The sequence below is a fragment of the Dryobates pubescens genome, chromosome 19, assembly GCF_014839835.1.
Source record: "Dryobates pubescens isolate bDryPub1 chromosome 19, bDryPub1.pri, whole genome shotgun sequence".
In the NCBI taxonomy this organism is placed as follows: domain Eukaryota; kingdom Metazoa; phylum Chordata; class Aves; order Piciformes; family Picidae; genus Dryobates; species Dryobates pubescens.
Window position 1 is genome coordinate 4491439 of NC_071630.1, and position 13795 is coordinate 4505233.

A 13795-nucleotide genomic window follows, 5' to 3' on the forward strand; every position below is an offset into this window, starting at 1 on the left:
CAGGATAAAAAAAAGGCAAACAACAAACCACCAACCCCACGCTGTCCCTCTTGGTGTATGTAAAATTGAAAGCTATACTAACGAAGAATAAATGCTTGTGTTGCTTACAAACATAAAAAATACTTATTAAGACAGTACAATTGAACCCAACAGACATTTTAAATCATTTAAATACTCAGTGGGAGGCAAAAGGCATTGGAAAATAAAAAATTGAATGATTTTGCTTCCAGATTAATACTAAGTACTACCACTATTAGTCGCAATACTGACATGCCTCAAAGCAGAGAGATTTCAAAGAGCTACAAATTCCCTTTCACTTCACCTGCAAAAGCATAGGCCTGAAAATTAATTACTGGTTTGATGATGTCAGAGCAACATAAGAACTCCAGAAGGTGAAAATGAGGATCAAGGAATATTTTGTCATTTAACAAAGGGAGGAAAAAAAATAAGAATGCTTGCACACAAATCAAATTGACTCTCCTCAGTGGGGAAAAACAAAATGATGGTAGCAAAAGCAAAATGCAGGGGAACAGATTAGCTTCTCACTCTGAAGAGTAAAAATACCCCAAATACACATGAATCCCCCAAATGAAATGGAAGTCTGAAGGATGAAAGAGCTGGTAGAGGAGCTCAGTGCATTAACTGCAACCTGAGAACTACAGGGAACCCCAGGATGCCCCAAGTCACTGCTACCTCAGCGAGCACAGGAAGGAAACCAAGACAATCACACACACAAAACCCCAACCCCCAAACACACTGCCAAACCCACAGAGAATTTCCGGTGCTGCTGGGGGCACAGCTGCAGTTTGGCTGCAGCAGCAGCCCATGGGCAGGATGCCCCATCACAGCCAGCAGCTTCCCAGCAAGCCACATTGTGTAGGAAGGATCATCAGGATCTGAGACACAAACCCAACCATCTATGTCTTAGAGACTTCAGCATTCCCTTTACCGTAAGTTTTGCTACAATCCACAGAATCAAAGGCTTTGCTAAGCCTGAAAAACTACATTTAGAGAAAAATCCTCCAGCCAGGTCGTGACCCCCTCCTGTTTCACAAAGCAGAAGTCAGCAGCTGTCCCTGGAAGGGCAGCGGCAGGCAGACTGCTGGGCGCACACTGCCCTCTGGTGTCACACACGTCCCGGAGCCTGTTCCAGCGCTCCCCCCGAACACCCCCCTGCCTTCAGTGAGTTATTTATTTTTATGATTATTTTTTATTTTTTTACCTGAAAGAACCACCTCCAGGGTCATTCAGCTTGTTTTTCTGATTTGCAGAGACCTGAACACCAAAGCCCCCAGGACTTTTGCTGGCTTGTATTGTTGGTGCCTTCCCTACTGTGCCTGCAAAACACCAAGCAATGTTATTATGAGCTGTCTTAGACAATTTACATCAAAGAACCTTCTGTCCAGGAACTAAATTTAACTGTCTGTAAATTGCAAACAAAGGAAGTTATTATTTGTAAAGATTACACTGCTGAAGAAGAGCAATTTCCAACAGAAAATGGATATTAACATCCCACTTGGGTCAATATTTACAGAATGCTGAAGATGCCCAAACTGAAAACCGTTGGCTGGTTAGGATGCACAGAGTGGCTCTGAGTGGGTTGGCAACAGCCAGTAAACCTCTTTTCTAGATCATCTGCAAAGAATAAAGAAGCAGACTCTGAAATGTTCTTAGCACAGATGCTTTAAGCCACAGCCACTATGCCTTTGACTTTTTTTTTAATACAGTAATTTTAAATTCTTTTGGCAGTGGAACACACCTATTGTCAGAGCTCAGGACAAGATTTTTTCACTGCTTTAAATTGTGTGTAAAGGACCAAAAAACCCAAAATCACTATTGTGAAATGTGACAGAAACCTCCTCCTCAAGGTGGTGTTTCCCTTTCTTGATGTAAAAGGAATTCTCCATCTCTAGGCTTCACAGCTCCTGGTGGAGAAGCACAACTGGGCTTTCAAAATGAGCTGGGCATTCAGGTAATTTTAAGATGGGTATTAATTCCTCCCTGGCATTTGGAAAAATCTAACCAGAATAATCAGAACTTGATGCTGCTAATTAGCAAATCAGCAGACTGGTGCTACTGGCACCACTGTACCAGTGTGCAGGGAAAGGGCACTGGCAAGTGAGGCTGTTGGAGGAAGCTCTCCTTCCCTGCATGCTTACTGGGGTGCTGTTTTGTGGTTCCTTCAACCCCACCTGTGTCTGGGGCATTTGAGAATGATTCATGTGTCTCCTTGAGTCAAAGATCTCACCTCTTGCTTGCACGTTACTTGATTTTATGAAGTGCTATACACAAACAGTGTTTGAGGCCTAAAGAAGCACATCAAAGTTCTCTTGTACATGACTCAACTGTATCTAATGGCACAGTGGGAGCCTTAGGAAAGTTACTTTATTTCTTATCAGGATTTATAAAAGCCTGAAGCACAACTGTCTCAAGTGCTTTATAGAACACTTCCTTGCTCAAACAGAAGTATTAACTTTGAATGAGTCCAACATCAGTTTTTGTTTTGATTTCTTCATCAGCTTCAACATGTGAGCTTAAAATAAAGCTAATTTGACAGCATTCATTAAGTTCTTCAAGCTGTAGAAACAGTTTTGTGGACTCTCAACATCAGCAAATACAAACCAATGTTTCAGACTTCAGGCTCCAAGCCTGGTAAACAAAAATATTTAGTCATCAGAATATTCAAGGTCCATGAGATGTCACAGAAAGCATTAGCTCATGGACAAGGCAATTCAGGCACCTATTTCACAGAATCAAATTGGTTTGGTTGGAAAAGACCTCTAGGATCATTGTGTCCAACCTTCAAACGACCTAATTCAAAGGTTTGCTACTAAGTGAAGCAGAAGGAAAGAAGTAATATCATAATTGAAATTAGCAGACCTCTATCTGCTCCAGTGAAGGTGCAGGAGATGAAAGTGCGTTCACTTGAAAACTGTTGCAGTGGCAAAATGCAGTTCCCAGTGCCACTCCTCCAGAACGAAGGGAGCCTGAGCAAGCTGCTCTCAGTGGTTTGTTTGCTACAGATGGTAATTTCTGATTAAAAGACCCCACCAAACAAACCAGGAAAGGCACAGCAGCAGAGCAGTTCACTTTTGCTCCCAGGACAGCAGTGTGCCTGCGCTGAATGTGTTGGAGCTAAGTCTCCCTTTCCTCCACTCCACGCAACGGAGCCAGGGCAGCATGAGGCAGGGGACTACAAACAAGCCACAACCTGCATGGTCAGGTAGCCAGACACAAACCATGGCTAACATCCATCTCTACTCTGCGGCAGGGGCATGTTTGGTAAATGAGAATCCCCCATGGGCCAGACACTCCATGGGATTGGTAATGACATACAGAGCCTTTCACTACTGGCTCCTTGGCTGCAAAGTTTCAGTAGCACGATGCAGAAAAATCAGCTCAGACTTAGAGGCTTATTAATGTCTCATTTTATTTCTGCACAGCTTAAAACAGCTGCAATGAACACTCTGGCTAATCATTTTACTCTTTGGCTCAGTTCCTTCACCCATAAGATGCAATTCACCTAATTATTGCACTGGTAAGTGCTTTGATAAAGGAGTGTGAATTCTTTGTGCAATAACTATAGTGCTACTTTCCCTGGTGTGGAAGTGATTTTAATTCAAGTCCTCCAAGCCTGCCACCTCCCTCTGTGCTACTGTTTAAAAAAGCATGACAGACTGCTCACATGAGGCATTAATATTAATGTAAGGATACATGACACCAGGAGATTCACTCCTAACCACCCTTCTGTGGCAGTCTGCTCAGCTCTGGTGTAAAAAGCCTTTAAAAAGTCACACTCCACAAAGTCATGCTACTGGAAATGTCTCTACAGACCATGTCCTGTTCCAGAATCTTACCTCCTTCTCCAGGAATACCTAGGCCAGTATAAATTATCATTATCCTGGTGTTCACAGGAGAAATTTAAACAGTATATCAAGACCAAAACAAACTGATACTGACAGTGTTCCAGAGTGGCATGTCGTGGAGCTGCAAGCACACAGGCAAGCTTGTCCCTAGCAGTGGGCTGCAGGGTGAGCAGTTTTACAATGGGATGCTTAGCAAAGTTCTGGTTGCTTTGTGTCACCAAACAATACAGTGGTGGCTTAATCCAGCTTGTCCACAGAAACAAGCTCACCTGAAAGCAGGGCTCTGCATCAACTGGCCTGCATGAACCACTGTCTTCCTTAAGCCAAAGTGCTAGTTCAGCTGCATTTCATTGGCTGATCAGGGGCTACCATGAATAAATTCACGTTCTGAACCCACTGGTTAAAAGACAGATGCCAGAAACATGCAAATTCTTGGCACACTGTTGACGTTCAGAACTTAAGAGACGCAGCAAGCAAAGAAATTAAATCAGCCTTCACTCTCACATGTCAGGCAGAAGTGAAAGGTCATGCTCTGAGATGCAGAACACCCTCCCTGGTGAAAGACTCAGGCCAGGAGTGTCAGTGCTAGCAAGCAGACAGCTCTTGTGACAATGTGTGTTTTCCCAACTGGGACAAACAGCCTACAGATTACAGTGTGAGCTTGGGTCCAATCAACCTGTGGATCCTCGAAAAGAGCACAGCAAGGAGAGTATCAGCTGCAATTAACTGTGATCACTGGGGGTCTGGGTGCTGGCTTTTCCCAAGGAGAACATAAAGGACCAAGCAACAAAGCCAAGTAGGCAGCAACAGCTTTTATACGCATTTAGCCTAGTCTGATTGCTAATTCAGAATGAATTAGCAGTAGCTGGAGATGAACAAGCTCTGTATCCCATTAAAACTCCCAAATCATCTCCACGCCCACATACTCTCAAACATAAATCAGGGAAAACAAGAGCCAAGCCTCACAGGTCTGGGGGTGGCAAGAAACAAATGGATACTGATTAGAAAGTAAGAAGGCTTCAAGAACCCTCTTAGGAAGTGGCAAGCAGACATTAACCAACCTGTTAGACAGGTGAGGAAGCTGGGTGCAGGCCACCTCTTGCTCCCCTGACTGATGGGGGCATGTTAGGTCCCTGTAGTCAGTCTCTGACCTTCACCAAAGAGTAAGCATACTGGGGGGGAAACCAGCAAAAAGGCACCTGGGGTGATAAATTTCTCTAGGACTCCTACCTTGACCTGTGTAGCTGCAGAGACAGTGCCTATCATGTCCTGCTGCAGGAGGAAGAGCTAATAGTAGGGTGATTACATTGAGGCATCCTTTAGGCTTCAGGGGGTTAAAAAAAAAAAAGGAAGAAGAGTTTCTTTCTTGGCCCAAGGTTAGAGCTCAGTCAAGCTCCTGACTTCTTTCAGAACTTTGCATGAAAAGCTGCTAAGGAGCCAAGCATGTGAGAGTTCAGTCCTAAGGGTGTTTCAAAACATTGCACTGTGTTGGTCTGAAATACCTTGAAACTGCACAGTGAGAACATGCATTCCTCAGTCAGTATGGAGTCAAAAAGAAATGTCAAGCCTGCCAATGCCATGCTGCTAGTTTGGAATTACAATGAAAGTCATACAAAGGTAACAATCTCGCTGAAACATTTAAACCCATACCTTGTGGTCTAATGGTCTGAGTTATTACCACTGGCATCCTAATCTGGGTAGTCTGGCAAGCAGGGTTTCGTTTCACAGTTTGAGCAGATGTGGACTGGATAATCTGCTATTATTAAAAAAAAGTATACTTATATTATACTCTTTATACACAAACACACACAAGGTAAATACACTAACACCTGTAATCACTCACATATGCACATGGAGCTCTAAAGGCACAAGCAGCTGGTGACAAAGCCATGGCCATGTAATGCGTGTGGCTCTGTGTGTGTGTATAGACCTGGGCTGCCATTAAGCTCTAAAAAGTTATTTCATGGTATTTGACACATGTCAGATGTCACAACCTTCACCAAAAATAAGAGTTCAAAGTAGCCACGTAAATATTAGTTGTCTTCAGCAACTTAACTTGGAAGAAAGGCATTTTTGTAGCAGAAAATGCTGCAGTTTCAGTGTTATCCCCCTACAACCATTAGGCCTCTCACTATACCTGCACTTTTAAAAGAAAATAGATACTGGAAAGTCTAAAATATTGTGAGTTCCAAAGTCAGATATACACAAACCAGAAGGCAATGATTTATGGTGACCATATATTAATCATCTTTTAAATATTAGTTGGATATTCTCAAGGTTTCAGTTACTACTGAGCCAAGTTCTGAAGTCCTTACCCAAAACAGAAACTGGGTTAGAAACTTAGAATTTGACCCATAAATCAATCAAATCAGAAAGAAAAACCTGCAAGGGTCATGTGTAAGCAACAACAAAATGTATGTTCCAGAACCCAAGGACAAGGCAGGCACATATGTCATGAACAGAGACTGGAAAGGATATGGAGATGCTGTGGAGCTGGGGAAAAAACAAATCCATAAAGAAACTTGGAAAACAAACCCGAGGCAAACCAGTTGTGAGCAAGATCACAGCCACAACTCAGGCCTGACACCTCCAGAGGCCAGGTGCTCTTCACAGTCCCAACTCCTACTCCCACTGCATCATGTCTGCTGTTTCTCAGTCCCACAAACCCAGCATGCCCTCCTAGAAGACAAGATGCCATGCTACACACCACTGCAAGAGGCAAGCACGAACCACTGCACCTTTACCCAGCACCAGGCAGTGTGCTCTTAGAAAGGGGACCTAAAAACATGTTGTTTAGCTGGATAAAAATGGCCAAGAAGAAAGGAAAGCACAGTATTTTCAGTTGAGACATCAAGGTAGAGAATGAAAAGGCTACAAAACAAATGGAAACTGTTCCATCAGTAGGAACCAGGGCTCCCCAACGAGAAGGGAGGGAGGGAGGGGAAAACCACGAGGAGAGAGTATGGGGATGGGAACAAGACCTGCAAGGTACTCAGGAGAAAAAACAAGCAGGGCCATTTTGAAGTGAGGAAATTGCCTTCTGCACATCCTAAAACAGGAAAAGCTGAAAATCATAACAAACCTGTGGATGTAGAAGTAACAGCAATGGCTACCTTGCAGAGAGAAAATGGAAACAAAGTGAAGGATTAGGTTTCAGCTACAGCCACTGAAGGAAAATGGAGCACTTGGACCAAGCACAGAAAGGGAGTTAAGTGGATGCAGATTTACTTGGTCAAGACAGGCAAGTGAGTAAATAGTGACACCAAAAGAATAAAACAGCCACCATGCTTAAAACCAGGAAAGAAAGAGAGGTGATAAGTGAAAATGAGGGGAAAGCTGAACTTGGCAGCTTCTTGATGCACAGGAAACTCGTCCAAGTGTCTAAGACCGAATAGCCCACAGGGGAAAAAAGGCTAGGTTGGTATCAAAAAGGAGAATGCTGCCACTTTCGCCCTAAGTGATAGGATGAGTTTTCAGAGAATAGTTAAACAACAAAGTAAAACAAAAAACCCAAACCCCAAAGCAGCCATACCTTAACTGGCCAGAAGCCAGCCCAAAAAGGAGGTGTGAGAGCTGTGGACAGAATTGCTACCTCCATCACAGTAACAGTCTGAGGTTAGATTTTTCTTTTATGTGAAACAAGCAACTCCTGCAGTTCAGAGTCAAGTTCTATTTCACCTGATGAGTATTTTCATGCAAAAGCCCTAAAACATGATCCACTAACACCATTAAAGCTAGGACAGTATTTATGAGAAACAATGGCAATGTTTGGTTTGTTTTACTTTCATATACAATCAAAAATCATCCTTGGACAAGCACTGTGCAAGGGATGCAAAAGTGCTAGCAGTGTAGGAAACCAATGAAATAAACTTCTCCAAGCAGCAGAGATCAAAATCATCACCTCCAAGTCCACACAGAAGCTGCCCAGCAGTGAGCATGTACTCTCTGAAGGGAACACCTGTACCTGAACTCAGAGCAGCACAGTACACAACTGAAACTCCACTTTCTATCCACTCTTAGCTCTGTTTCACCACGGATGGAACCTACAGACCTGGGAGCCACTTAAGGAATGACCATTAGTAACTTGTTTCTGAAACACACCCTGTAAGTTTCTTAGCTGGCAAACAAGAAACAGTAAAAATCTGATGAATCAGAGGTAATTGACCCTGCATTCAAATTTATACACATTCTAAACCACCCTCCATCAATTACAGACATTGAAACTGTTCTAATTCTCCTGCCTATTTTCCCACAGCACAAACACTATTATTATGTGCTCATCTTGGCCTGAAAAGCATGGGCAGTGAAGAAGGTCCTAGGAAGTTGGTCTGGGAGATGGTAAACTGAACCCAAGTATTTTGTATTTCTCACAGTCTAAAAATACCCCCAATGAGTATCCCCCATCTGATGTTATCTGTGCCAAACCCCAAGTGATCAGCTCCTAAGCACCAGTTTACTAACCCAGACTGAGAGAGAAGGTAGAGAAGTGGATGTTTTAGTACACTGCAGTTATCAGAGACATCACCTCAGCCTCCAGAGAAGGGGAGATCTTACTGCTTGCTGCAGCCACCTAAGAGGAAGATGTAGAGAAGTTAGAGCCAGGCTCTCCCAGAAGTGCAGAGCTGAAGGATGTGACATAATGGGCAGGAGCTGTAAATGGGAAGTTTCAATTTAATGTAAGGGGGCAAAAAAATGCCCCTGGGAGTGGGCAAGCAGTGGAAGAGATTGCCCTGAGAGGCTGTGGAATCTTATCCCAGAGCTACTCAAAACAGCACTGGCCAAGGCCCCAGGCACCACAGTAACCTGTATGCAGGAGGCTGGACTAGATGCCTCCAGAAGGCCTTTCCAGCCTCTTACCACTACATCCACAGTCATAGTATCAACCATCTTATGAAAGTCCTGAGTCAGAAAGGGCAATGAGGCAGAAATAAAAAAATAAAAATAAAGTCTCCCAAGTTTACAGAGACTGCTCCTCACTCCATCTCCACTACCAGAACAGGAGTGACTTGCATTATTTCCACCAAGGAAGACAGAAAGCACAAGAGCAGCATCGTCACAACAGAGGCACAGAGAACAGAGCAGACTTCATGTGACTGAGCCATGGCCTGGATTTGATAATGAGCCTAGAAACCAGCAACAGCACCAAGCAAACTTCTCATCCAGACAGCAAGTGCTGGCATACACCAGCTCACTCCTCTTCAGATTTATCAGTCAGGAGTTGAAAAATTAACTCCTAGGCTGCCGCAGTTTGGAGTTCAAGGAACACACTGCAGCAGGGAGGTCAGGGCACTGCTTCCCTGGGTGCAAGAAGCGACAAGCTGCCTAATTCCTTTCCTGTAAATCAACACTTTTCTGCAAAATTAGATAGCACTCTTCCTCCTTTTTTTTATTTCATCTTCCCAATTCTCCCCTTAACCATCATCTTTCCACTCCACTAGTCACATTTGCTTCAATTCACCATTTATCTTCTCCTCCAGACAAGCTGCTTCTCTCACACATCCTGAATGTTTCAGACCACTGCTGTATCCATTTCTAAATTTCACTCAATTTTCCTGGCTGTAAAAGGGATGTTTACACAAAGGTGCCTCCACAACACAAGCAGAAGATGGACAAAGGGTACTTAACAGTACTGACAATAGCAGGGATGACAGCTGGGGTCTTGGAGCCCTCCTTCAGAAAGCTTAGGTTCACTACTAGATGAGAATAAATTAATGGTGCTCTCTGGTCCTCATCTCAAGCCAAAAGGATATCCCATCATGAGAGGTGTGAATCTTCTACTGTGTGTGCTATTGCAGGGCAAAGAACAAACTCCACATGTGAACACAGAGCAAAAATTAACACCATGAATGACCAATAAACACAGACCAAGAAAGAGTTCAGGCAAAGCACAGCAAATGCCTCAGAGCAGGAAGACTGAGAACTTCTGTCCTCTTGCCTGACACAAAAGAAGAAACACAAATGGAAGCTACCACCTACAAGTCACTGAAAGGTAAACTCCTTTCAGGCAATTAGATTAGAACTCACTGCTGAAGTTTTTGGAGACAAGGATGTTGCAAGCCTGAGCAATCTGGATGCTCCTACAGCAATGCAGATGCAGGGAGCCCTGGGGACATGCCGGCAAGGGCTGTAAAATCAGCCTGACTCAGTTGACATACATCACACTTTGCAACAACAGCATCAGATCCAAATTCTCGAGCAGACCAAATATGGCAATAAATACAAAAGCAGAGACTCAAGAAGCTTCTGCAGAGAATGGAAAAACCAAAAATTTACTTGGAAAATCCCTCCTTGACCAAACATTTTTCCTCTCAATTAGGTTTCAGGAAGTATGGTGGCAGGAAGAAGCAAGCCGCTTGTAAATGTACCAACTCCAGACTGGCTGTGGTCTGAGATGACATTTATCTTCACTCATGAGTAAACACTTGCTAACTCACTTGTGGCTATGCCACTTGTGATTTATCAGTCTACTCACTCCTGAAGATAAATGTCATATCAAACCTCAGCCATCATGTAACCTGGCAGCATTAACTTACAATGTTCATGCTTTTGTGGGCCTAGAATTCAGTCCTCCTTGTTTACCACGCTGCAATACCATCAGCTACCATAGCATCAAAATTTGCAGAAGAAATTACTATTTTTCCTCCCAAATAAAAAAAAAAAGGGGTGAAAAAAAAAAACTTTTTTAAAGACTCAACACAAAATGTTTCATGTTAATGTAACAGCAATATTGTATTACTGAATGGTCAAAGATGTACTACTCTGGGTTCAAAGACAAAATGAAGAAAAACAAAGCACAAAGCCACTGAACCCTGTGTCCCACCTGCTCCTCAGCTGATTCTACAATTCTTCACCTGCTCTAATTTGGACTATCTCAATGATGCCTTTTCCATCACTGCTTTTGGGAGCCTTGTCTAGCATCTAATAATCTGCTTTACTGCAAGAATACTTTGTATTATATTCTGCCCAAATCCCTCTTTGCTTAATTATATCCTGCTGTTCATATTTATGCTCTTACACCACTCTAAATAATTAATCAATATACTTTGATGTTTAAACCCTCAAAATATTTGTAAATGGTTTTTTGTGCTCCTCCTTATCGGTGTTTGGCCAAGTGAGGTGTGTTTAATTCTCTCTGCTTTGCTATCTTTTGTTACTGGTTTCCAAACAGGACTTGTTGCCAATATGCTCCTTAGAGTAAGGTACACCCCACAAAATTAGCATCATCACAGAATGGCTTAGGTTGGAAGGGACCTCAGAGTGGGTTAATTAAGATGGATCAGTTTGAATTTCTTACAGTTTCTTTATGATGTACATTTAATGATTGGCTAGGACCTCCAGGAGTTCTTTCTACCTTACAATGCAGGGCCAACAATAAAGTGCTAATCAATCTCCACTACTCACCAGACTGCTTATGATCCATTTCAGAGAGTATGTCTCTCTTACTCAGAGCAATTCTACCTGCAGTAACATCCAGAACAAGGGAGGCAATGTCTGCATAGTTAGGGCTGTGTAGAGCTGCTGCACCCTAAGAATGACAAACTAGTCAAGCTTTGAACATTGTACTTAGAACAATTAGAAAAATTGATTGCTGGCTTATCTCATTAGTGACTCATCAACAAAATATTAGCTGAGATTATTTCCCTTTTCCCTGGAGTCACCAGTACTAGCAGCACTGCCTGGCTCTTTGGAGCACAGCATTTTCACAGTTTTGGTAGCTGACTCCACTACTCTACTAAGCAGATAAACAAAGCAGTCTCCTCGTGCTCCATCTCCATGAACACTACACACGTTAGTGCTGAAGCCTCCTTCGCACAACCTCCAAGACATCTTGGCCAGCGTTTGCAGAGTTCCCATGCTGCAAGACAGCTCAGTGTAACTGCAGGAAGTGTCCCCAGAGCTGCTCTCTTTGTAAAACAGGAAAGACAAAAGAAAGGCACAGCTAACAGATCCTCCACATTTCAACAGACTCTAGTGCTGCAAACTAGCTGGTATGAAGGGAGCTGTATTCCAACACAGCCTTGCCCTTCTGCAGCTGGACAGTTTGTAAAGCCAGCTGGAACTGTCCCCAGTGAGCTTCAGGCTTGGAAAATCTGGAGCTCAGCCAGTTTTCTCCATCAGTGCTGGGCACCCTCAGGCCAGCCAGCTGTAAGCTTCCTCTTCCGGACAAGTCCTAGGCAAGATGGCCAGCAGCAATTTGCTGTGCTCTGATTTTGGGGAGCACTAAGATGTGTGAAGAGCAAGAGCACTGTCACCACAAAGAAGTCAATACCCAGGAACAAGCACTAGTGTGATGTGGAGATGCTGCTGGGTTGCCTGCTTGGCACCAGAGTTGATGGTTGGTGTGGTAGAGAAGATTTTTTCCTCCTGCTCTGTGATGCTGATTTGTCTGTGCAGGGCTAACGTGAGCACCATTAAGAAGCGCTTGGTTAATGTAATGTTTGGTTCCAGTTACTAATCCCCAGTAAATTGAAAGCAAACTACAAGAATCCAGCTTTGCAGTGAAGCTGATCAGAGGTGATTTTTGAGGAATTCACTCCTCCCTGGTTGTTTTGTAGAAAGAAACAGCGTGGAGCACAGTTTGGCCCCATGCAGTCTGCTGAAAACATGGCAGTCATTTCGTGCACCCACCACGATGAAAATCCAGCCCTTCACCTATGACCCCTTACAGGCAGAAAACCAACTCCTTCTGCCCACCAGATCAATCTCCACACTACACTACTTGAGCAGCCTCCAGCTCCCTCACATTGCACAGGTATGAGGAATGAGATGACAGAGTAACTCTTCACATCCTTAATCTCTCCTCACCACTGCCTACTCTGAGCATGCATTAACATCTGAGAGACACATGGAAGGTCTCTCTCATCAGTTTGGCTTAGTGCCATCCAGAAAATATTCCAGCAGAACTGGAAGCAGAGGAGTAGGAATTCCTGTGACTGTACTGACACATTTTGGTCTGCATCAATGTTTCTCCAAAGGTGGGGTGCAGCCTGCAGAGAGTTTAAAGTGGGTTGAAAACGCTGGAAAAAAAGCCACATTACCCAGCACTGGGTTAGTCCCAAGAGTGTGGCATGAGGTGAGGCCAGGCTGGCCAAGAACAAACATTTGTACTTGTAAGGAACCCAGCAGCTGCTGAAAGAGATTTGTTTTGCCCAGAACAGGGAGCAATTTTTACACCTACTGCCTGTACTTACAACCAGCTCCTGCTCCCCTGCCTTGAAGAACCAAAGCAACTGTCGGTGCAGTCTGACAAAACATGAATGAAACAAGACAACGTCACAGAAAGTCTAAGGAAGACTCTTCTGATTAATGCAGCAGTCCAGAAGTGGGGGGAGAACCCACCTCAGGAAAAGAAAGACTGCAAGTGGCTGAACATTAAGCAGCCAAGCCAAGGTGCAGCACACCCACGTCTGGTGGGTATTACAGAAGGCAGTCAGAAGCCTTGACATTGAAGATGTTCTCAAACAGAAAAACTGTGCTCACTAAAGGATGGTACAATTACATTCATTTTATTTCAAAGTCAGGCATTTAGCTGCTAGAAAGTATTTGCAAGGTTCAAGAGACATGGCTCAGACACTGCTACTTTCACTCAAACACAGAAACCACAGAGACAGAAACTCCTACATCTTGGCCTGAAGGATGACAATGCCTGGATAAACTCAAAGCCTTGTAAAAACTCTGAACATCTTTTAATTACAACTGTAAACACACATGCAAGAGCCTACAGAACAGTGGAATAAATTCACCACACTATCAGTGAGTAGGTGGCTGCAGAGCTACCTTTTTCATAGTGCCTTTGAAAATAATAAGTCTAAGCCCAAAATCCTCCAGAACAAGGCCACCTTTCACTACCTAACAAAGCATGGCACCATTTCCAAACAGAACATGCTGCTACAGTGCCATGTGTAGAAGAGCTTACAATGAGAGAAGAG

At 43.6% G+C, this 13795-nt stretch overlaps 1 protein-coding gene across 2 annotated transcripts in view; it reads right to left on the bottom strand.

Annotated features, from left to right (window-relative positions):
* LOC128898147 (transcription initiation factor TFIID subunit 4-like) overlaps positions 1–13795 on the bottom strand; it is a 128020-nt gene that overhangs the window by 92696 nt on the left and 21529 nt on the right. For both annotated transcript variants that reach the window (XR_008462726.1, XM_054170079.1), the window contains exons 8-9: positions 5517–5622; positions 1223–1337 (exon numbers count right to left, since the gene is read on the bottom strand). Coding sequence is in view for 1 of the 2 variants with exons in the window: in XM_054170079.1 (XP_054026054.1) it covers positions 1223–1337; positions 5517–5622 (221 nt within the window). In the remaining variant the exon portion in view is untranslated. The remainder of the gene's footprint in view (positions 1–1222; positions 1338–5516; positions 5623–13795) is intronic.